Source organism: Coregonus lavaretus (genome assembly GCF_964263955.1).
Source record: "Coregonus lavaretus genome assembly, chromosome: 24".
Classification (NCBI taxonomy): domain Eukaryota; kingdom Metazoa; phylum Chordata; class Actinopteri; order Salmoniformes; family Salmonidae; genus Coregonus; species Coregonus lavaretus.
The window spans coordinates 14,820,152-14,845,342 of record NC_140011.1 but is presented as its reverse complement, the minus strand read 5'-3'; the positions used below and the strand labels follow the sequence as shown (position 1 = coordinate 14,845,342).

General features: G+C 43.0%; 1 protein-coding gene across 1 annotated transcript; it reads left to right on the top strand.

The window, feature by feature from the left end:
* Positions 1-13,600: 13,600 nt before the first annotated feature.
* On the top strand, positions 13,601-24,241 carry LOC311099416 (uncharacterized protein). Its single transcript, XM_084140109.1, has 6 exons — positions 13,601-13,791; positions 16,037-16,930; positions 17,145-17,542; positions 18,122-18,126; positions 20,503-20,711; positions 22,551-24,241. Exons 1-6 carry the CDS (start codon positions 13,689-13,691, stop codon positions 23,627-23,629), a joined length of 2,688 nt encoding a protein of 895 aa, XP_083996235.1. The 5' UTR covers positions 13,601-13,688; the 3' UTR covers positions 23,630-24,241.
* Positions 24,242-25,191: the final 950 nt, after the last annotated feature.

Below are 25,191 nucleotides of genomic sequence, written 5' to 3'. Positions count from 1 at the left end.
ATTTCTACATATCTTTAATCGTTATCTTCACATATCTTCTGAGGGAACTGTTGCCTACAGACTGTCACGTCTCCTCCCGTTGCTCCCCTCCGGTGCTCTGATTCGCCGGTCTACTGAGCCACCGGTCTGAGCGCACTACCTCGGCAACACCGGAATGGAAACCCAACGCACCCTAATCACCTCCAGCGCACCTGCACCTCATCATCTCATCACCACCCCTATTTAGCCCTGGAATGTTCTGGATGATGTTGTGTGTGATTGTTTAGCTTCATGTCGTTTACTCTATCTTTGTTATTTCTCTTTGTCATTGTTAAGTAAACCTTGACCTTGTTCATTCCTGTGTCTGCGTCCTGCCTCTTCGTACACTCAGTACGTGTCACACAGACATATGCTTTTTGCTGCCAAAAAGCCCCCTGTTCTAACTATAGGAGGCAGTTAGATAAAACCAATAATGCTTTTACAGATCACCAAAATAGAAGTCTAGAATAAGCCAGCTGTTCAAAAGATTCATCATATTTCGAAATAAAAACGGTTGTCTTTCTGTCTGTGTATTGTGTGAGTGGATGATGGTGCAGATGCACTGTCTGATAAAGCCACACTGGTCACGTCATCCTTCCTGTAGCTCACAGACGGGTTTACAAGAAATTCCCCCGCTAGCATCTCGATGTCTGAAAACAAACAACGGCATCTCCAATAGACACACTGTTCCTGTTATGTCCCTCATTTACTGGTAAATAATAAATGCTATATGTCCAACAGAACAACAACTATGCAATGTAAACAGTTTTTCCCCGCAAGCTGTCACCCTCATGTCCAAAGAAAAAGGATAACCTTCCACCTCAATTTGTGTTATAAATTATATCTAAAGTGTTGTATTAATTTTTTTCTTTAGTATTTTTGTCATTTCACTGTGAGTTCCATCAGGACCCAGCAGCTCCCAGGTGTGACACTGTGGCACTTCTTGTTGTTCCTGTGCCTCTGACGCACGGGATGCTGGGACACGAGAGAAATGAGTCTATTCTAAACATATCTGTGAGCCCATCTCACCACAGAACCATACCAGAGTGAATTACCCTACCAGAGAGACCCAACCCACGCTGTCCTGTGGAGGAGTAGCCGGTCTCAACTGTGACGTCATGCAGTCACTAACACGGAGCTGTGGTGTGAACACTATGACTAGTGACTCATCGAGAGGTTAGAGACCCTGTTAGATCATACGCTCCAAGGGTACACGCACTGTGTGACAAACACAAAGTGTGAAGGAGGCAATGCTGTGCAGTTACTTCCTCATATACATAGACTCTAGGATGGTTTTCCATTGAATTATTGTGGTTTACATTGAAGGCCGGCCCATTTTCCGTTGACTGATCTGTTTACCAATCAAGTCGAGTGTGGCGTCACGTTATGAGATGCCGGGTTAAAATAACAGTCTGTTACAGCGGAAATACACATACGTAAATACAGCCGTATCAAAATGTACAATCATTGCATAAACAACCGTTTGAGGGAATCGGTCCATTCACCAACCAATGTGAGAGTGTGTCACTGTACTTGAAATTAAGATAGAACTGCTTGATCATTTTAGATCTTGAATTAAGTATATTTCGCTTTTGTGCCACTAGGTCAGCAGTGCAAAGAGTATCCTGTAGTGTAGACTACAACCACAAGTGAAAACAACAACAACAGCCTGAACCTCAACCCCAAAACCACACAGATCTAATATACCTACAGACACATGGAGACAGTGCTACGGCCCATGGGACTCTGTGTATGAGAATATACAGCAGTACTGAAAAAAAGTGTCCAAGAATATTTTGTCCAAGACTATTTTTCCCCTCAAGGCAATAAAATGTATCCTATCTTCCTATCCCAACCTACAGATGTCTGTTTTCAATGTGATTTAGGATTGCTAATAGGCTGCAATGTAGACATTAGTCCCTGTATAGGCCTAAACTGTCCTTTCTCATGCTCTACAGAAAGGTACACTGAACCCCCCATTCCAAACAAGTACTTTATTAAGGAGTCTGATTCATCTTAGAATATTATGTCGGATGTAATGTTGTACGTGCATTTCTGAGACGGATGATTCTCACATGTTTACAGACAGGGAACAAATACAATACTTTGGGTGAATACTGTACGACATGGTGGTGTAATTGATATATGATTGGGTGAATAGTCTAGGACATGGTGGTGTAATTGATATATGATTGGGTGAATAGTCTAGGACATGGTGGTGTAATTGATATACTGTATGATTGGAGGACTACAGTCAGGGTTCCAATTCCACATTGACTCTTGGGGTTTCCCTGACAATAGAGGGCTAGTCATTAACAACACACATGTTTTCAACACCCATGATGCTGCCATGCGTTAAAAACATGAATGCTTATAGTGCTCTCATAATATAATATAACGTATTATGTTATGTTACAGCAGTGCAATTCTGTAATACGACCCCGAAGTAAGCAATCAACAAGGATTAAGCAGAAGGATCCACAGGTTCTCTTGTCTCTGCCTTGCTCTTTAGACCACTAAGGCCTGTCAGATCAGATTGTATTACAGCCTCATTGGTCCTGATGACATTCTGTTAGTCTGTATGTTACTATTGACTGGTGAGTTTTGCTATTTACCATTTAGTCTGTTATCTGATGTTGATTTAGGGTTTTATTATGTTGTTACACAACATGGCATGGACTATGTAGCATTGCTATTCACATAATCAATGCATTGATTGGTTCACTGATGTGAAGTGTCTATTGCATGAATCTGTATATTAATTGGACTGTGTTTTCATAGACTTTAGAGATATGACTGGGTTTGGCCTGGCTTGATATTGACACAGCTAAGTATCTCCAACAGAGGGCAGTGTTGCCCAGTTGGCTTTTAATTAGGCTGACTACAAACTGAAAGCTGTTTCAATGATGCCCCATCCATGTTGGTCGCCACTGTGTCTCTTTCAGTGGCAGACATAATTGGTCAATTTGGATGTTTTTCCAGTGCTACCCCATTCCTGGCAGTCTAGCTAGTGCCTGTTATGTAAACTTATTTAGATCTGGGCTGCGTCTCAATACAGAAGAGTTGTCCCCTGGAATGATCCCTAGCCAGCTAAAGTATGTCAGGGAGCTAAGCCCTCTGGATATGTGACAGCGTTAGTGCAGAAACTGGTTCTATCACTTACAGCTGTCCAAGTGTCTGAGATCTGTAGAGGGTAGTGAACAAGGACTGAACTATAGGGAAAAGCTTTCTGGAATGGACCACAGCACAGGCCTCATGCCATAGAGTTAAACCCTGTGCTCTGTGTTGTCATGGTCAGTTTCCTGCCTTCTCCCTTAGCAAGAATGAGCTGATGTTAGTGTTGGATCAGTTAGTGGTCTTCTGAGCAATGTGACCCAAACACATGGTGCTGTTTTGAAGTCTAGCTGCACCTTCAGTGGAAAGAACAGAATATGATGTAACAAACACATGCAAGCACCGCACACACACACACTAAACACACACTATAACACACACACACGGAAGAGAATACATAGGAACTGAATACATAACATTACTGTAATAAATGATCAATGATCAAAGCAACACATTTTAGGGAAAGTTCCGCCTCATTGAAAATCCTAATGTTTCCCTAATGAGTGAAGTCTGAGGCAGTTGAAAGTGAGAGAGTGTGCATTGCTACTATTAATTTGAGTGAGTGTGTGTGTTTCTTGTTTGAACCCAGGGATTGTGGTTCTGTGTTTTCACTGCCTTCTCACTGTCCCAGGGTAAATTATTCATGCTTCCCCTCTCCCACACATACACACTCCCACTCATTCTCCACACACACACACACACACACACACACACACACACACACACACACACACACACACACACACACACACACACACACACACACACACACACACACACACACACACACACACAGACTCCTACTCAATCGCCCCACACACAAATAACTTTTCCCTCAGCCCTCACACAGGACCCCTGATGAGTCCCCCATACAGCCAGGCCTAGCTCAGCATGATCTGATAGATGAGGATTCACTGATTATTTACTTGCAACATCAAAGTACAGGTGCAGGAAACTGCTTGAACATGTGTATCTGTTATGTGTTTTTTAGGAGTTTGTAAAGTGTTAATATTTCAATAATTTCACTGTAAATTGTAAAATTGCACAATGATTTCTTGAACATATTTATTTCTCTCTCTAATTCTGGATAGCCATCTTTGTGAATATCTGCCTTCCTCTATCATTAGAGGAGTGTTCAGGTTAGCATGCTGTAAACCACTCAGGCCCGATGCAGTGCAGACAGACAGTAGTTGTTCAGCACTGTAATTTCAGCAATATTTTAGGATTGGTTGAACTGGCCTTCACACCTCGTTTCCTGACCCTGGCTGAATAATGTCATGTGATCTCCGGGAAAGAGAGGAAAAGGGAGCCAAAGACAGGGACAAAGCTGTGTTAACTCAAACCCAGGAAACAAAGACACCACCCTACACACATACATGCACGTGTGCATGCATAAGCACAGATACACACACGCACACCCACACCCACACACACACACACAGAAGACAGTCTGTCTGTGCAGAATGCTGTCTGGACACAATAGCATCACATTTAATCTGCCTCTCTAGACAGGAAGGACATTAACAGTGGTGATGTGCAGTCCTCTGGACCCTGCTGCTGCTGTAGGTCAAAGTTTGATTATCCAGTCTCTTCCGTATGGAAACATGTTTTTGTAACTGTCTGTCTCCTACTAACATTTCCCGGCAGTCGTGGCAGTTAGCATGAAAATGTCAGATCTGAGAATCATTAACCAAACTGGAAGGCAGATTCCACCTAACCCAATTGTAAGCCATCACTATGAGTTAATTGCGAACCAGATTCCAGGTGGTGTAAGTGTGTCTAGGGTCACAGTTACGTTCTGATACAGTGACTTTATTGCAAACACTACTTGATTATTTTCTTGCCTTGTGTGGCTGGGAATGGTTTGACAAATAAAACAATAGGACAACTTGTATGTCACAGATAGTGACCATAAGAAGTCAAATATTTCAACATTGTTGTACATTTCTGGCCAGTCGCCCTTGTAATATTAATATGTGTCAGCATACTGAATTGTAATTGGATGCATTCTACCGTCGTATCATACTGCGCTAGGATTGGTTAAGACCACCCAGGTGGTGAGGTCATCTTCAGATGATCATGGCCGGAGACACATGAACATGCCAGTTATAGCTAGCTAATAAAGAGCTACGTTTATAAAGATCCTGTCGTGCTGAATTTTATTATTTTGTACAAAGCATACAAAACAAGACAGCCCTCTTACAGTATTGATGTTATTTCCTTACTACGTTGAGAAATAATATTTTTTTTACATTTTGTTCAATACTTCAGACTGAAGTTGGCAGCTAGACTTTCAGCAACTCCACTTGGGGAATGTACAGCGAACATAAGATTAGCATGACTTTGTCACACTGAGACAACATCAGACATTTTACATTTCAGTCTTTCTTATCCAGAGCGACTTACAGTAGTGAGTGCATATGTTTTCATACTGGTCCCCCGTGGGTATCAAACCCACAACCCTGGCATTGCAAGTGCCATACTCTACCAACGAAGCCACACGGGAGCCACATGAGACATCTTTGTATGTTATGTACAGAAAGGCCAAGGTTAAGGATTATCCCTACACAGTCACTTCAATAGTGGACTCAAGCCTTCATGGCAAGACTGTTAAACAACTTTCACCAAAAAACATTATAAGGAAGGCGAGAGAGAGAGTTATGGTACTTCGTAATCAAAGGCTATGTTCCAATGTACTGTACTAGCATACCACTTGAATGCATCCCCAGTACATTGCTCCTTTTTAAGAGCTAGTAGGCCTACTATGGACATTGGAAAATAGCCTTACCATGCCTCCAAAGCCAAATAGACTTCTATAGACAACAACAGGGTAACCACTAACCAGTGCCTAAGTAAAAGTCACGCAAGCGACTTAGTCGCTGATTAATTCTGATATAATAAATGAAGCAATCTGTCAGAGAGTGGATTAGATGGACTTGATAGAGAGTGGACTCTGACCTATGGAGAGAGTGGAGGCTTCTGTTGCCCTACAAGGACACTTGAATCATATCCAGTGCAGGGTGTGCTGCAGGGCAGTCAGATCCAGTATCTCAAATCAAATTTGATTTGTCACATACACAGTTTACAGCAGGTATAAGAGGTGCAACGAAATGCTTATGCGCTAGCTCCCTCAACAATGCAGTAACAATAATAACAATAACATTAATAAAAGAGTCAAAAATAGCAAGTAATAGAAGTAATAAGAGAGGTGGTGTGCATACTAATGGACTGAATTAGGCTACACTGTATTTACAATATAAAGTGAGTAGTGACCTTGGTCACACAGTGGAATAAATAGTATATACTAGAACAGCAGCATTGACTGTGTGTGTGTATGTATGTGTGTGTGAGTTCAGAGTGTGTGTGGGTGCTTGTGTGTGTGTGTGTTTATGGGTGTTTGTGTGTAAGTGTTGGTTGTGTGGGTAGTCGGAACAAATCATCTCTAAAGACCATGATACATTGGCAATTTTGGGGGCAATATTGCTGAGCAATTCTGCTGGCAACAGAGTGGGGTATGAGACACTTGAGCAATGATGAGCAAAGAGCAACATGGACATGAATAATAGATTTCATATGAAGTATACACTGAGTGTACAAAACATTAAGAACACCTTCTCTTTCCATGACATAGACTGACCAGGTGAATCCAGGTGAAAGCTATGATCCCTTATTGATGTAACTTGTTAAATCCACTTCAATCAGTGTAGATGAAGGGGAGGAGACAGGTTAAATAAGGATTTTTAAGCCTTGAGACAATTGAGACATGGATTGTGTGTGTGCCATTCAGAGGGTGAATGGGCAAGACAAAATATTTAATTGCCTTTGAACGGGGTATAGTAGTAGGTGCCAGGCGCACCGGTTTGTGTCAAGAACGCCAACGCTGCTGGGTTTTTCACGCTCAAAAGTTTCCCATGTGTATCAAGAATGGTCCACCACCATTTACTAATCTCCTATAGCTTTTTGTTGCCTGTTGACTACCAAATCTGTATGGAATTTATCAGCTAACAAACAAGCAACAAAGAGGTGTTGCCCCTGCCCTGGGCATCCACTCAATCTACTTCCAGTCAAGTCTATGGCAACGCAGACATAAGGATAACTAGATTTTAGGAAGTGCAAATAGTATTCATCAAGCTAGCCCACTAGCGAAACATACAAAAAACAATATAAAATGAAAAACGAAATGTAGCCTGTTTGTCCGATTGACTTAACATGCATGGGTTGCGGTTAGCATGCTAATCGATTAGCATGCGCACCACCGTGCACAAAGCTATAGGAGATAAATCCAACGTATGCGCCACACAGAACGCACTGCAACTGCCTCTGCAACGCAATGCTGCAAGGCAAACGCAGCGTTCCATTGGAAATGAATGTACTTCTGGTGTACCAAAATGCAATGATGCTGTCGGTGTGATCGAGGCGTTAGAGTGGGAAAACTACTGCTTGCATCACTGATTATTTTCTCTTGAGCTCTCAGTAGTGATTTGTCTAGGACATGGTTCCCAACTGGTGGCCAGCGTGCCAAGTAATTTTTTTGGTGTGGAATTTTCCTTGTTGGACATAAAAGACTGTAAAATAACTTCCAGGAAATCTGCTCAAGTGATTTTAATTTAAGAAATCTGTTCCCAAGTATTCCCACGCATATTAGAGAGACACGACGTGATCGTGTACAAATGTAAGCAAGGTTTGAAATTATTATGTTTTAGTCAAACATATCTGTTTGGGCTTCTTGCAGTCAATTTGCAGTCTACAAATGATTTGTAATTATGTTCCGCCCCTCGACCATCTGCTCAAGACAAAATCGGCCCATTGCTGAATCTAGTTGACGATTCCTAGTCTAGGCCTTGACACGTCACATATATATATTTTTTTAATGGTCCCACCCATTGCAAGTTAAAATGTGATTGGTTCATTCCACTGTAACTCCAGCATTCTGCTCTAATTCCATTGAATGGCAGAGGCCTTCTGTCCGGCTTCTTAAGGCCTAGCCAATGGCTGGCTGAGCTAGATTTTTCTACCCAGAGACCACCAACAAAAATCCTGATTGGATTTTTTTTTCTTCGTATTAGCCCTTCTCTTTTCAACACAAACTGAAGAGATGAAATCAGAAAATTATTAAAATGATTGTATTATTTAATTAAAACTATACATTTTTAAAAAATCCTTAGGACTTCTCTGAATGCCTAGAAGGCCCTCACGGTTCCCCACTGGTCCTCTGGAGGTAGCGGTAGAAACGTGATAAGTTCTCAAGTTTACATTGCAGTAATATGTGTAGCCAAGGGTATTATTGCAAAAAGTCTAGTAAGTGTGAAGACCCTCTAAGGTGCAGGTCTGTGCAGGGAGACAGCTAGGGTTAGCTGTTCAGCAGTCTGTTGATCTGGGTGGTATTAGCTGTCTCGGAGCCTGTTGGAGGAAGCTGAGCACGCACCCCTGGGGGGGCCCCCGTGTTGAGGATCAAGGGGGTGGAGGTGTTGTTGCCTACCCTCACCATCTGTATCTGTTTTCATCATTGTCGCTAAGGAGTAGTTTTACGCATTAATCACAGATCAAAACCCAAAAGTGCAGAAATTCCCAATTTTGTTTTATTGTCTTGTTTTTTATTTTACACACCCTGTATTTCACTAGTTGAATCATCTAGAAACAGTGTTCATCATGATTGATTCTTGAATCTGAACACGTTGTTCTGAAGCTGGACATGTAGACAAAACATTCAGGGGGACTGGTTCTAAACAGCAAGGTTTGTTTACTTTCCCAGGGAAAAGCAGCCTCTGGGAATAGACAGGAAAACAGAGAGGTTTTTAAATGCTTGAGCGAGGTCAACATCAGTACAAATGGATTCCTCTTACAAGAATCACACCAAGTCGAGACATTTTGATTGGTAGAAAGTATAGTTGATTGTAAATTCCATTATAAAGTACATCATACAATAATTTGTTGTCCCACAGTGATTTATTCCGTGTTATACAACGGGTGGGAGAATGCTGATTGGTTAAAACCACATTCCAGCCCGTGTCTATTCCACAAGTTACCACCGACTACATATATGACGTTAAAATGCCTATTTACTCTGTTCCATCTGACAGCGCAATCCACTGTCTCATCAGCCCAGCAAGGCAATTTATAAAGTTGATCTCCACTATAAAAAACATCTAGACATTATCTCACATTACTTTTAGATTAATATTTAGTTTTCAACAGTGGAGATTTGTATAAACCTTGCTGTCTGTCTCTCTGACATTTGCAACATTGTTTCAATATTCAAATTCGATCTCCAGCTGTCCAATAGTAATGAACATGTCGGGATGAGGCAGACAGGCAGGCAGCTTTTCTCAGCCAGTCGAAATCATGGATCAGCATTCTTTTTAGTGGCTTACGAAAGTATTCACCCCCCTTGGCATTTTTCCTATTTTGTTACCTTACAACCTGGAATTAAAATTGATTTTTTGGGGGTTTGTATCATTTGATTTACACAATCCCCCCAAAGTCAATACTTTGTAGAGCCACCTTTTGCAGCAATTACAGCTGCAAGTCTCTTGGGGTATGTCTCTATAAGCTTGGCACATCTAGCCACTGGGATTTTTGCCCATTCTTCAAGGCAAAACTGCTCCATCTCCTTCAAGTTGGATGGGTTCCGCTGGTGTACAGCAATCTTTAAGTCATACCACATATTCTCAATTGGATTGAGGTCTGGGCTTTGACTAGGCCATTCCAAGACATTTAGATGTTTCCCCTTAAACCACTCAAGTGTTGCTTTAGCAGTATGCTTAGGGTCATTGTCCTGCTGGAAGGTGAACCTCCGTCCTAGTCTCAAATCTCTGGAAGACAAACAGGTTTCCCTCAAGAATTTCCCTGTATTTAGCGCTATCCATCATTCCTTCAATTCTGACCAGTTTCCCAGTCCCTGCCGATGAAAAACATCCCCACAGCATGACGCTGGTGTTCTCGGGGTGATGATAGGTGTTGGGTTTGCGCCAGACATAGCGTTTTCCTTGATGGCCAAAAAGCTCAATTTTAGTCTCATCTGACCAGAGTACCTTCTTCCATATGTTTGGGGAGTCTCCCATATGGTTTTTGGCGAACACCAAACGTGTTAGCTTATTTTTTTCTTTAAGCAGTGCCTTTTTTCTGGCCAGTCTTCCATAAAGCCCAGCTCTGTGGAGTGTACGGCTTAAAGTGGACCTATGGACAGATACTCCAATCTCCGCTGTGGAGCTTTGCAGCTCCTTCAGGGTTATCTTTGGTCTCTTTGTTGCCTCTCTGATTAATGCCCTCCTTGCCTGGTCTGTGAGTTTTGGTGGATGGCCCTCTCTTGGCAGGTTTGTTGTGGTGCCATATTTTTATAATGGATTTAATGGTGCTCCGTGGGATGTTCAAAGTTATAGATATTTTTTTATAACCCAACCCTGATCTGTACTTCTCCACAACTTTGTCCCTGACCTGTTTGGAGAGCTCCTTGGTCTTCATGATGCCGCTTGCTTGGTGGTGCCCCTTGCTTAGTCAGAACAGGTATATATACTGAGATCATGTGACACTTAGATTGCACACAGGTGGACTTTATTTAACTAATTATGTGACTTCTGAAGGTAATTGGTTGCACCAGATCTTATTTAGGGGCTTCATAGCAAAGGGGGTGACTACATATGCACGCACCACTTTTCCGTTGTTTATTTTTTAGAATTTTTTTTAACAAGTGATTTTTTTCATTTCACTTAACCAATTTTGACTATTTTGTGTATGTCCATTACATGAAATCCAAATAAAAATCCATTTAAATTACAGGTTGTAATGCAACAAAATAGGAAAAACGCCAAGGGGGATGAATACTTTTGCAAGGCACTGTACAAAGAACTATCAATAGAAAACATGTAAAACGATACGAAGTGCAGCTAGTTTGCTGTCTTTCCACCTTCAGTTTGAAGTGATTGTGTTAGTGCTGTTGTTGGCTAGCTCCTCTGAACAACAGTGTCCTGACGAGAGAGCACATTTTCTATGCCAGGCGAAATCGTGCATCATTAGCTCATTGTTATGGATGTATCCGAATAAATATCACTAGAACAGTTTAAACTAACGCAAATACAGCTACTTTGCTGTTATTCTGGCTGCACTTTTTGACGTGACTGTAAGTAAGCCGTAGTTGGCTAGCTAGCAAGCAAGGGATAAGAACGATGCCAGCCAGTATGGCACTGGAATATTTATAACGAATGACATAGATACAAAACAAAAAGACTTAACAACTCTGGCAACCGAACCGATAGAACGAACGACCAGCCGGCTTGGGTAGCAACCCTAGATTTGTGTCGGGACTATATCTTGTGGAAGGATGAAATAAATACAACTAAAGTTTTTAATTAAAATATGTCAATCATTATTTGAATATGTTAGTAACCCGTTGTATAAAAGTGCTAATGCCCTCGAAGCCGACTTGTCTCGGGCCTAACAACACCCATGCCAATATATCCTCCAAACACAGGCTTCTCCGGGCATTATTGGAATGTGGAAAGTGTAGCACACTTTATTTAACTAATTATGTGACTTCTGAAGGTAATTGGTTGCACCAGATCTTATTTAGGGGCTTCATAGCAAAGGGGGTGAATACATATGCACGCATTACATATACAGTGGGGAGAACAAGTATTTGATACACTGCCGATTTTGCAGGTTTTCCTACTTACAAAGCATGTAGAGGTCTGTAATTTTTATCATAGGTAGTACACTTCAACTGTGAGAGACGGAATCTAAAACAAAAATCCAGAAAATCACATTGTATGATTTTTAAGTAATTAATTTGTATTTTATTGCATGACGTAAGTATTTGATACATCAGAAAAGCAGAACTTAATATTTGGTACAGAAACCTTTGTTTGCAATTACAGAGATCATACGTTTCCTGTAGGTCTTGACCAGGTTTGCACACACTACAGCAGGGATTTTGGCCCACTCCTCCATACAGACCTTCTCCAGATCCTTCAGGTTTCGGGGCTGTCGCTGGGCAATACGGACTTTCAGCTCCCTCCAAAGATGTTCTATTGGGTTCAGGTCTGGAGACTGGCTAGGCCACTCCAGAACCTTGAGATGCTTCTTACGGAGCCACTCCTTAGTTGCCCTGGCTGTGTGTTTAGGGTCGTGGTCATGCTGGAAGAACCAGCCACGACCCATCTTCAATGATCTTACTGAGGGAAGGAGGTTGTTGGCCAAGATCTCGCGATACATGGCCCCATCCATCCTCCCCTCAATACGGTGCAGTCGTCCTGTCCCCTTTGCAGAAAAGCTATATTTTTGTCTCATCAGACCACATCACCTTCTCCCATTCCTCCTCTGGATCATCCAGATGGTCATTGGCAAACTTCAGATGGGCCTGGACATGCGCTGGCTTGAGCAGGGGGACCTTGCGTGCGCTGCAGGATTTTAATCCATGACGGCATAGTGTGTTACTAATGGTTTTCTTTGAGACTGTGGTCCCAGCTCTCTTCAGGTCATTGACCAGGTCCTGCCGTGTAGTTCTGGGCGGATCCCTCACCTTCCTCATGATCATTGATGCCCCACGAGGTGAGATCTTGCATGGAGCCCCAGACAGAGGATGATTGACCGTCATCTTGAACTTCTTCTATTTTCTGATAATTGCACCAACAGTTGTTGCCTTCTCACCAAGCTGCTTGCCTATTGTCCTGTAGCCCATCCCAGCCTTGTGCAGGTCTACAATTGTATCCCTGATGTCCTTACACAGCTCTCTGGTCTTGGCCATTGTGGAGAGGTTGGAGTCTGTTTGATTGAGTGTGTGGACAGGTGTCTTTTATACAAGTAACAAGTTCAAACAGGTGCAGTTAATATAGGTAATGAGTGGAGAACAGGAGGGCTTCTTAAAGAAAAACTAACAGGTCTGTGAGAGCCGGAATTCTTACTGGTTGGTAGGTGATCAAATACTTATGTCATGCAATAAAATGCAAATTAATTACTTAAAAATCATACAATGTGATTTTCTGGATTTTTGTTTTAGATTCCGTCTCTCACAGTTGAAGTGTACCTATGATAAAAATTACAGACCTCTACATGCTTTGTAAGTAGGAAAACCTGCAAAATCGGCAGTGTATCAAATACTTGTTCTCCCCACTGTATATACATTTTTGACTGAATGGAGATCGATGCTGTTTTCTTGTTAGGATAACTGTTAAATAGACTTATCATAGGCTAGGTCTATTTAACAGTTAACAGTTATCCTAACAAGAAAACAGCATCGATCTCCATTCAGTCAAAAATGTCATTCAACATTAAATGTTGACCCATGTGAAAGCTTTGACATGCAGCTGCATTATTCTTCCGTTCCGATCCTTGATCCCAACTGATGACATCAGAAGAAAGGAACGCGCGCCCTGCTGAAAAAAAATTCTATAATATGCGTCATGGTGGGACAGGGGAGGGTGAACTGTCTGAAAGCTACAGTTTAGTACAGTTTAGTACAACAACAGTGAGGAGACAGATCAAACATACAGGTTAAAAAACGTTTCCAGATCTAGAAGAAGCGCTATAAGCTTTATTAGCAAACCTGTTCGTCTTTAGCAAACATGTTCGTCTTTATGGGACTTCATTGCAGTTCTGGGAGGATGTTGTATAAAACTTTTGTTATCCTGGCAGCCGTGCATGCGGTTTCGTCTGCGGTTTATAACGGTGAGTAGAATTCCCCTTACGTGTGATGAAGTGTTTGTTTCCTGATAAACTGTGTTACTTTTACTTAAAATATTTGATACAAACAACGTGTAGGCTACACTTTGTAGACCCTCTTGATATATAGCCATGCATATTATTTTCCAAATGTTAACTCATTATAATAATAAAGTAATATGCCATTTAGCAGACGCTTTTATCCAAAGTGACTTACAGTCATGCGTGCATACATTTTTTATGAATGGGTGGTCCCGGGGCTCGAACCCACTACCCTGGCGTTACAAGCGCCGTGCTGTACCAGTTGAGCCACAGAGAACCACATTAACCTAGGCTATAACAGGTCGGTGTGGCAAGGTGACTTCATTTTTAAGAACTGAATTATCACAACATAGGCCTAACTGTAGCCAACAACATCATGCACAGATTTTTTGTAAATTGTCTCGAAACATTTATAGACAGTCAGGCCTACATATTCCTAAATATAAATTACCAAGTCATGGTATATTTTGAATAGGCCTATAGGCTATTGAAACCAGAAATAATGGATTATATTCATTCTCTCACTCATTGTGTCCTTTACTGATATACTTTTCATTCGTAGGCTGTGAAGGATAAAAACAGCTTGAAATGAATTGCCATGGTCAGGACCAGTGGCGGCTCCTGAAAAAATTCTCAGGAGGGGCAATTTTTCTGATGATTTAGGTGACCTACACACATTTTAAAAAAGATATGTCCAGCAACAACATGAAGACAGGGGCAGCATATAAGTCAATACCAGAAGCATTTATTGACTGATCTGGGGAGATGGATTCCAGTTTCTGTGACAGATTATAAATAATCTCTGATGCCTTTGTTATATTAGCTTTTGGTTGAATGTACTGTCGTAGTAAATATATAATGTTATAGCTTGGTCTGACTAAAATCTTGTGCATATCCACCCTGTCCAAAGTCTCTACTTGGTCTCAGTTCTCCAGTAAACTTGTGATTATCAACAGTACACAACGGTAACAAACAATTGGGGGAACTCACGGGGCAGATAGTAAGGTCACAGTGACACAGAAAGCAGTTCAATGTCGGGGCTCGGGGGTACAGAGTCGCTCTCTTACCAGGATCGATTTTCCCTGTGACTGTCAGATCGAGGTCCGCTCCGACCAGGGTGAAGCCGGCCGGCTCCACTTCTCTGTCCGGGACTCTGTCATCCAGCCAAGTCTCCCAGCTGTATTGGATTCCGCTGCCAGCAACGTTTTCATTATTTAGTCCGTTCGTAGCGGGTATGTACACGATCAACAAGATCAGTCCAAAACCCACCACTCGAAATCCATGGTTGGCAGAATGTTTGTAAACTAAGTGTACAAATTAAAAACATAAAATAACGCCACTAAGTGTACAAATTAAAAACATAAAATAACGCCACTAAGTGTACAAATTAAAAACATAAAATAACGCCACACTGCAGGTCGCAAAGAGACGCTGCTAGCCGCTATTTGCTTAGTTACGTTCATGGTTACGTCACGTATGACGAAAGCGCGTAAGTGCAAGCCCACAGACACCCATAGAGAATGTATTGAAAGCTTTGAAATTTGAAAAAAATAGATTTTACATGACAGGCTATGAGAGACTTCTGGGCGATTTTCAACCTGACTGAAATCGCCCAAAAACGGGCGGGGCCATTTGAAGCACGACTTTAGCCTGATTTGACATTTAGTGGCAGTCAGATCAGATTACAACACTGATAACTACTGTTGCCGTGATATAATTGATTAGAAAAAAAATCCCTTCCTTTTCCCGTTTGGCAGTGCGTCGCCCATATCGCCCTATTGAACAGGCCGTCCCTGGTCAGGACCCCAGAAGTGGTCTTTTTGAACACATTTAAGTAGTTGGCCATTTTATTGACAGGATCAGCATTTTATTAAAATTGTATCCCCTCATCAGGACATTACATTTACATTTTAGTCATTTAGCAGACGCTCTTATCCAGAGCGACTTACAGTTAGTGAATACATATTTTTTTTTATACTGGCCCCCCGTGGGAATCCAACCCACAACCCTGGCGTTGCAAACGCCATGCTCTATCAACTGAGCTACATCCCTCATCCCATTTCAAGGGGATCCTATAAAGAAAATGAAACAGTCTGTTTGAGGCCCTCCACACCACTGAGCTCTATGACTGTATTATAATGTAGACTGCAGTGCTCCACACCTATCCCCATGTGTGACTGACTCACGTCTCTGTTGTTTTTCTCCACAGGCAGCTCCATCGTTAGGACCTTTGCCAGGAGATTAGTCACGGAAGGGCCCCTGGTCACAGACGAGCATATAGATCTAGACCTACTGGACTACTACCCAAACGAAGACAGAAATGGGCCCGGAGGCAGACTCAACAATGGGTCCGCACCGGGACAGAGAGTTGGATTTATTAATGGTTCCACACTGGGACAGGTGGAACTGGGCTCGGTCAGGAATGTTACAGGAGTCTGGTCTTACGCTATTTCTGTTACGGCCAACGACTTCCTCACAGGCCGTCTGTCCACCATCTTCATCCCAACGCTTTACACCATCGTCTTCCTCATCAGCGTGCCCCTCAACACTGTTGCCATGGTGTCTTTTGCCCGACGGATCCGGCCCATGAAGCCAGCGGTGATCTACATGCTGAACCTGGCTGCCGCTGACCTACTGTTCACCCTACTGCTGCCCTTCAAGATCGTCTACCACTACAGTGGCAACGACTGGGGCTTCGGCGAGGGGATGTGCCGCCTGGTCACCGCCGCCTTCTACTGCAACATGTACTCCTCCGTCCTCCTCATCACCTGCATCAGCGTGGACCGCCTGCTGGCCGTGGCCTACCCCATCAACTCCCTGGCCTGGAGGACTCCATGTAACGCAGCCCTGGCCTGCAGCTCCATGTGGCTCCTGGCTGTGGGCGGCTCGCTGCCCCTGGTCCTCTCACAGCAGACGGTCTACTACGACCCACTGGGCATAACCACCTGCCATGACATCCAGGACCTGAAGCTGTTAGAGGGGCGCTACCTCTTCTTCTTCCCCATTCTCTCCTGCACCCTCTACTTCCTGCCGCTGTTCGTCATGGTGACCTGCTACTCCCGGGTGGTGCAGGTGCTCAACAGGGCTCCACGCGGCGTCATTGGTAAATAGAAACAAGACTCATGCACTTCACAAATGATATGCAGCACAATGACCACCCACTACCGTCATGCATTTTTACATATAGGAGCGGTTTCCCAGACCAAGTTTTTGGTCTAAAAAGTTGGCTCTTTGTATTGATTCTCTTTTCCATGTCTTCTGCACAACAACCTTCCCCATAAGAGGATAACAACATTTTCTATTGACATTTTATCTAGGTCGTTCAAGGCAGAAGGCACGAGCAGTGGTGATGGTGGTCATCGTGCTGGTGGTGTTCGTGATCTGTTTCACGCCCACCAACGCCATCCTCCTGGCTCACTACCTTCAGATTGCCAGGCGGGTGGCAGGGGATCCGGACGCTACTCATGTGGCCTACCTGGTGTCGCTGTGTGTGGGGAGCATAAGCTGCTGCCTGGACCCCCTGGTCTACTACTTTGGCTCGTCCCGGTGCCAGAGGCAGCTTGCGGGGGCTCTGGGGTGCCGGGCGGCCGCAGAGGGAGAGAAGAGTCTGGCCTCATCCTCTGGTTCCTCCAGGACCAGCACCAGAGCAAGCACCAGGATAAGTAAGGTGGATGCCTTCCAGGCCAGCCTCAGCAGCCAGTACAAGCAACTCCTGGTCTGATGGATGGGGATACAGAGAGCTGTTTCTGATTCATTAACTAAAGTGAAGAATAGATATTTAGTATGTACACTGAGTATACCAAACATTGGGAACACCTTCCTAATATTGAGTTGCACCCCACCCTTTTGCACTTAGAACAGCCTCAATTCGTCGGGGCATGGACTCTACAAGGTGTCGACTCCAATGCTTCCCACAGTTGTGTCAAGTTGGCTGGATGTCCTTTGGGTGGTGGACCATTCTTGATACACACAGGAAACTGTTGAGTGTGAAAAACCCAGCAGCATTGCAGTTCATGACACAAACCGGTGCGCCTGGCACCTACTACCATACCCTGTTCAAAGGCACTTAAATATTTTGTCTTGCCCATTCACCCTCTGAATGGCACAAATACACAATCCATGTTTAAATTGTCTCAAGGCTTTACCTGACACCTCCCCTTCATCTACACTGATTGAAGTTGATTTAACAAGTGACATCAATAAGGGATCATAGCTTTCACCTGGTCAGTCTATGTCATGGAAAGAGCAGGGGTTCTTAATGTTTTGTATACTCAGTGTATTTCCCGTTTTTCAGACAGTGCAAGAAGTTTATGGTCTTAAAGATAGACATGGACCAAAGCTAGGCTTTTTCTGAGGAGACTGAATGGATTTGGCTAGTACGTTGAATTCAGTCAGACATTCATCTGCAGCCATGCCACTCCTAGGTCTGGTTTAGCTATGCCCAACTATATGAAGAAGAGACATATACATTTCCCTTGTTTCAGCCAGTGCAAGAAGCTGCTGGTCTGATTGATATGGATCAACAGCTGTTTCTGAGCTGAACCCAACTACCAAGAAGATACATTAGGGTGAGAGAAAAGGAAAATGTAATGCATGATCATGTATAACATCTTAAATTGGTATCTTTAAAATGTTTTCCCATGGAAGTTGAAGTTGCTAGTATTGAAGCAGGTTTAAAGTCCCCAAAGCAGTTTCTATGAAGTTTGATGGTCTGTGATAAGGGAATAACAAAGGGGTCTTTGTTCAATAATGTATTGTACCATTTCTTAAAAGAACACTGTGAACAATACAAGGAAATATTTTTCTACGCAGGCTTAGTGAGCTCACTTCCATGCCTGTAGTGTAGGATCTGATTCTGTTCATTTTGTTAACATTTAGTATTTTTTCTATGTACAAATATTTACTTGGCAATGTGAAATGTATAGCCTATGTTGTCGATGCTGCATAGAAATATCATGCACTATATATTATATCGCTACAATAACTTTAGCTCAGACTCATTAATGCTAAAAATGTCAATTTGTGTGAATATATAGTGTGTGTGTGCAGAAATTGAAGAGCTTTTCGACTACACAAATACACAGCCTAGGAGTGCTAAGGTAGAGTAGTGCTGTGATACCCCTACTGGTCAAAATCATACTTACTTCAAGTCAATTACATTTCACATTACATCCAGCGGGTGGTGCTTCATACCTATTTATACTGAACAAAAATATAAACCAACATGTAAAGTGTTGGTGCCATGTTTCATAAGCTGAAATAAAAGATCCCAGAAATGTTCCATACGTACAAAAAGGTAAAATGTTTTGTTTACATCCCTGTTAGTGAGCTTTTCTCCTTTGCCAAGATAATCCATCCCCCGACAGGTGTGGAATATCAAGAAGCTGATTAAACAGCATGATCATTACACAAGTGCACCTTGTGCTGGGGACAATAAAAGGCCACTCTAAAATGTGCAGTTTTGTCACAGATGTCTCAAGTTTTGAGGGAGCGTGCAATTGGCATGCAGGAATGTACACCAGAGCTATTGCCAGATAATTGAATGTTCATTTCTCTACCATAAGCCGCCTCCGACGTCATTTTTAGAGAATTTGGAAGTATGTCCATCCAACCGGCCTCCCATCCCATCCCCCATCACCATCAATCCTATCCATTCCATTCCTCTGTTCCACCTGAACAAAGACAGAGCAGGAGAAAAGCACATGAGAGTCCTCAAGCAACTAGCCATCTGTATTAAAGGACACATTTTATTAACCAAACAGATGCTAGGAACTAAGTCAAACAAAAAGACCAAACCTTTGGAACTTCCACTGAGCCTGCCCTGAGGATACTGAACGTTATGCAACACACACCCCTCTCTCATTCCTCTCATAAACATTTGCTATGTGTTGCAACTGGGAACACAAAGAAGGAGAAGAAAATGGCAGGGGAGATCAGCAGACAATCTATTTCTTATTCTTTAACAGTGAGGAAATATTATTGATGCACTTTTCTTTTCCACTTAAAGGTTAGCCCACTATTTAATAGCCTTCCTACTACACATGCTGGTAGGCTTACTGCTGAGCTGTAATTCTCCTTAGGTCTACACTTGTCAAGGAGGCAAATTTACACATCTGCTTGTCTGCCATATACATTGCTTGTCTGCAGGTGGTATTGAAGTTGCCCCTTGGCACAGCTCTAGGATCAGCTTATACCAGGGTTCCCCAACTGGTGGCCCACCGACAAATCTGTCCCATAGGTGGTTTTATTTGGGCCCCATGTTTTCTGAGCAAAAAATAAATAAACGTCCATTGTTGGACATATATATATATATATACAAACACCAGGGAATCAGCTCCAACTGATTTTAATTTGGGAAATCTGTTCCCAAGTATTTCCACACATAATAGAGAGACACGTGATCATATACAAACGTCAGAAAGGTTTGAAATGATTATGTTTTAGTCATATATTATATCTGTTTGGGCTTCTCGCCGTCAATTTGAAGTCTACAAATTATTTAGATGATGATCCAAATTCTAACTTGAAGCCTTAGTGTAAAAACACAAAACTGACCTTAGATCAGTGTATTGAGGGCAAGATCCTACTACAGCCAGTCAGCCTGAGGACACAGGTGTGCACGGTCACATGACATCACACAGGTTTTTTTTATTTCCACCTGTTATGTGACGGCAGGATGTGGTACTACCTCTTTAGTTCACTTCAACGTAGCAGACAGAAGGAATACACAAACGAACGCGCCGTCGCCATTCAACACTCTTCATACGTCGCAGATAGATTGTTGTTCGATCATATTGTGGAAGTTAACATGAGTTTTAAGCCACATTGGTTGAAACTGATATTTTTATTGGCCTGTGCCGAGCTCTGTCTGTCTCAGAAAAATGGTAAGAGCTAGCCTTTTCCCTCGTTTACATTTACATTATTTAGCAGACGCTCTTATCCAGAGCGACTTACAAATTGGTGCATTCAACTTTTTATGGGGGGTGGGGGAAGAAGGATTACTTTTATACTATTTCAGGTATTCCTTAAAGAGGTAGGGTTTCAAGTGTCTCCGGAAGGTGGTCAGTGACTCTGGCGTCGTGGGGGAGCTTGTTCCATCATTGGGGTGCCAGAGCAGCGAATGGCTTTGACTGGGCTGAGCGGGAACTGTGCTTCCGTAGAGGTAGGGGAGCTAGCAGGCCAGAGGTGGATGAACGTAATGCCCTCGTTTGGGTGTAGGGTCTGATCAGAGCCTGAAGGTAAGGAGGAGCCGTTCCCCTCAACTTTGTAGGCAAGCACCATGGTCTTGTAGTAGATGCGAGCCTCAACTGGAAGCCAGTGGAGTGTGCGGAGGAGCGGGATGACTCGTCTATTAGTCTTGTTATTGGTGTGTGTTTTTGTTCGATCAGAGACGTTGTTGTGATATACTTAAATGTATTAATTTAGGAATCCCCTCTTATCTGATTCCTAAATGAATACAGAGTTTGTGAAATAATCCTGTTTGTCATGTTGTGATGGTATTTCCAATGTCGTTGTTCTTACAAACCGCAAGACATCGAGGGGTTCGATTAATGTAGCCCGGGCGCCCGTTAGGGGGGTCTCTTGCACCGGTTGAAAGTTGATTGCATTCGTTTTGGAACTGGGCTACCTCCCGGGCGTGAGCAAGGTGTCCCGCTATGTCCAGAGGCTCAAAACAAAAGTGACTTGGGGCCTAGTTAAGCAGGTGTATTAGCATCATTAGTAGGATTCTGTGTTTCCCCATTCAAAAGTGAACGCTTTATTTGCCTTCCCAATGAAAACTAATTAAAACAGTTTTATTTTTTGGAAAATAGATGTTGCATCACAGCACAATGAGCCAGATATTTCACAGAATTTATAAATGTGAAGCATCTGATTGCCGTTTCCACTCACTACGGAAGCGGAAGCCCAGTGCCCAGTACTAGGAGAAGATGGAGTGAGATGGATTTTGGCTCTGCCCACCACCTTGCTTATTCTGCCCACTATGATTAATTTGCTCCCATTGGAAACCTACTGTTCGATTTGAGAAGGGCGCTCCTCCCTCCCCGCTTTCACCGGATGACGTGTCTGGCCTTTACCCGCTTCAACCCGGGCCAGTGTAAAATAACTCCTTCATCAAATAGTATGGTCACATGGTACTTTCAAGACAACTGGGAACTTGGAAAAAAACGTGGTCAAATCATGACATCAGTGATCTTCAAGTCGGAGCTCTAGAAGGATGCCCGAGTTTTCCGACTTGTTTCCCATTTCCCAGTTGTTTTGAATGCGGCAGCGTTCCCCTGCTCAGACTTTGCATGCATCAACCAATGGTTGCATGCCACATCATCGACTGACATTATACCAATCTGTATGTGGTTAGATGATACGTAAAATACTTATACAGGCGTTGTAAGATCTGGCAGGGGTCAGCAACACCTGGGCAGAGGAATGCGCCCAAAATGTCATCCCACATAGTAATGACAGACTGATCTTTCCAAAGTCTAGATTCTGAAGAGAAAATGGCCACCTGGAGTCTTATTAGTTGATTTCATATAATTTGTCTTTAATTTGAATCCAAATCATTTTAAGAACAATATAAAAGTAATAGTTGAAGCGTGAACCTGACAGCGAATTAAATAAATCACAAATGTCTATTGTATTCAAATGGCATACTTTTGAACCCCATTGTTAGAATTCCTCAGATAGCCCTGTTCCTACTCACCTTGTTTCTCTTCTCTCTTTCTCAGAGTGGACTAATACTGATGTTGAAAACCGAGGCTTCACTGGGACTGAGACACCGGATGGAGTGTGGGTCTCCCTGACGGCCCACATGGTCCTGGACAGTCGTCTGACCACGGTGTTCCTCCCCATCGTCTACATAGTGGTGTTTGCTGTGGGGCTGCCCACCAACGCCATGGCCATCTGGGTCTTCCTTTTCAGGACCAAGAAGAAGCACCCTGCTGCCATCTACATGGCCAACCTGGCTCTGTCCGACCTGCTCTTTGTCATCTGGACGCCCCTGAAGATCGCCTACCACTTCAACGGCAACGACTGGATCTATGGAGAGGGGCTGTGTAAAGTCCTGGTGGGCTTCTTCTACGGGAACATGTACTGCTCCATCCTCTTCATCACCTGTATCAGTGTCCAGCGCTACTGGGCCATCGTCAACCCCCTCTCCCAGAATAGGAGAAACAACCAGGTAGCCATCAGCGTCTCTGTCGCCGTCTGGGTGGGCGTCTGGCTGCTGACCACCCCTCTCTACCTCTATGAACAGACGGTCAAAGTGACCAACCTCAACATCATCACATGCCACGACGTCACCCGGCCCAGCCAGAATAGCATGGCTGCAGGCTACTTCCTGACCATGGGAATCCTGGGATTTGTAGTTCCCACCGTGGTGTGCGTGGTGGCCTATGTTCTGATGCTGAAGTCCCTGAGGAACTCTATGACCGATGCCAGCATTGCCAAGAATCGACGCAAGGCGGTGGTGCTCATCATCACCGTGTTGGTTATGTTCCTGGTCTGTTTCGCCCCCAGTAACATCATGCTGCTGGTGCACTACTCTCTCCTGCTGGCCGGAGAAGTGAACAACGGCTACGGCTTCTACATCTCCACCCTGTGTCTGGCTGCCCTCAACAGCTGTGTGGATCCATTCATCTACTACTTCATCTCAGAGGAGTTCAGGCAGCATGTGAAGAACACACTGAGATGCCGCAGCGAGAGGACGGTGGAGAGAATGAGGGTCTCGTTCAATGCTCTGAAGTACTCCAAAAAGAGTAGCACCTACACCTCCGACTCGGGGAAAACACAGAGCAGCTCCTGTTAAAGGGGGTAGAAGTTGGCTGTACTGATGTTTTTAAAGAACTGGATGAGTAAAGGGAATCCCGGTTTGGTGTTGATTTGCCATGTTTCTTTCACCTGCCATTTGTTTTCATCAGTATCAATGGAGACTAAGCCATTTTAAACTGAGATGCAACCCCAGACTACTTCATATTATGTGCCTTGTTACATTGCCTTTCTCTCCTCCTTGGTTTATGTAGAGGACACAATTGGTAAGAGTGAAGAGGCATTGTTTTTATTCTGTGTTTCTGATCCATTCCCCACATTTAAACAGTCAGATGTCCATTACGTTTGTTCAAGCACTGCAGCTCTCTGAAACTGTAAACTTAGTTCTCAATGCCCAATAGCACTGACCCTTCACTTCTGGGAATGTGCACTGTTCTTTATCAAATGAGCCATACTTGACCTAAATCATGAATCGATTATATTTCTAGCACCTATGCATAATCCTTGTAAATGCACATCTGATTGACTCAATGTCATGTATAAATTGTTTATTTATTGAACTTTTTTTTTGTGTATACTTTTTTTTTTTTTTACTGCATGTTGTGATGGAAATATGTTGTGTTTTTAATAAAAAGCAACAACAATAAAACAATTAATATGGCCTTGGTTTTTAGTCGGCCGAATGGCATTTAGCATTGGTTCCCTCTTCTGTGAGATCGCTTGCATGAAAGGGGAAATTCTGATAATTATCTTGAATGCACAGCATAGCTGCGGGAAGTAGTTGGGGGTGCTGCGATTGTATTTATTTTTTATTTGAAGGGAGTAGTTTGGGGGGGATGTTTTTGCCTGCGCTGCAGACAGCTCTGTTGGTTCGCTAATAAAGGACTTTTAAAGCCCTTAGTGCATTATTGCAGCACCCCTACTTCTATGATGCACAGTTTAGTTTTGTCATTTAACTTTAGCCTACACCGTGAGAGGTTGCTGAAATGGCAACCTCTTCAACTTGGTTGAATTCAATCTATTTAATCAGAATAAAGAAATGGTGGAATGGGTCTATTTCAATGTGGAAAAATGACATATCTAAAGAGCATTGCCTCAAAAGTGACCATAGTCCAGGCATACATGAAATGGTGAATACTTTGTTTATTGCAGCAATGCCCAAGAGAACCAATACCAGATTGGCATAGTTCTGATTTATATAGAAATGGGTAGGGGAGACCGGGGATGGTTGTAACACTTTTCACCTTTTCGTCAGTTTCTCAGAGATCGTTTATGGTAGTGTATTCAAAACTTGATACAAACAACCTACTTCTGTCATTTACAAATTGGTGTGGTTATATATGGAAATCAAACTGCAAATGCATGGTGGTGTCTTAAATACAAGGAGTGAAGTGTTGCAATGTACCCCATGGTCTGGGTTAGTTGTAACAGTGCTTGGGGTGAATTGGAACAACTAAAAAGTGCATAAATCATGACGTTCAACTAATTATTGAATGCTTTTATTGAGACCATGAGAGCAACGTTGCCAAGTTTACCTTTTGTTTGGCAGAAATAATAATAATACATAAATAATACAATTACTATTTTACCCTCCACTAAATG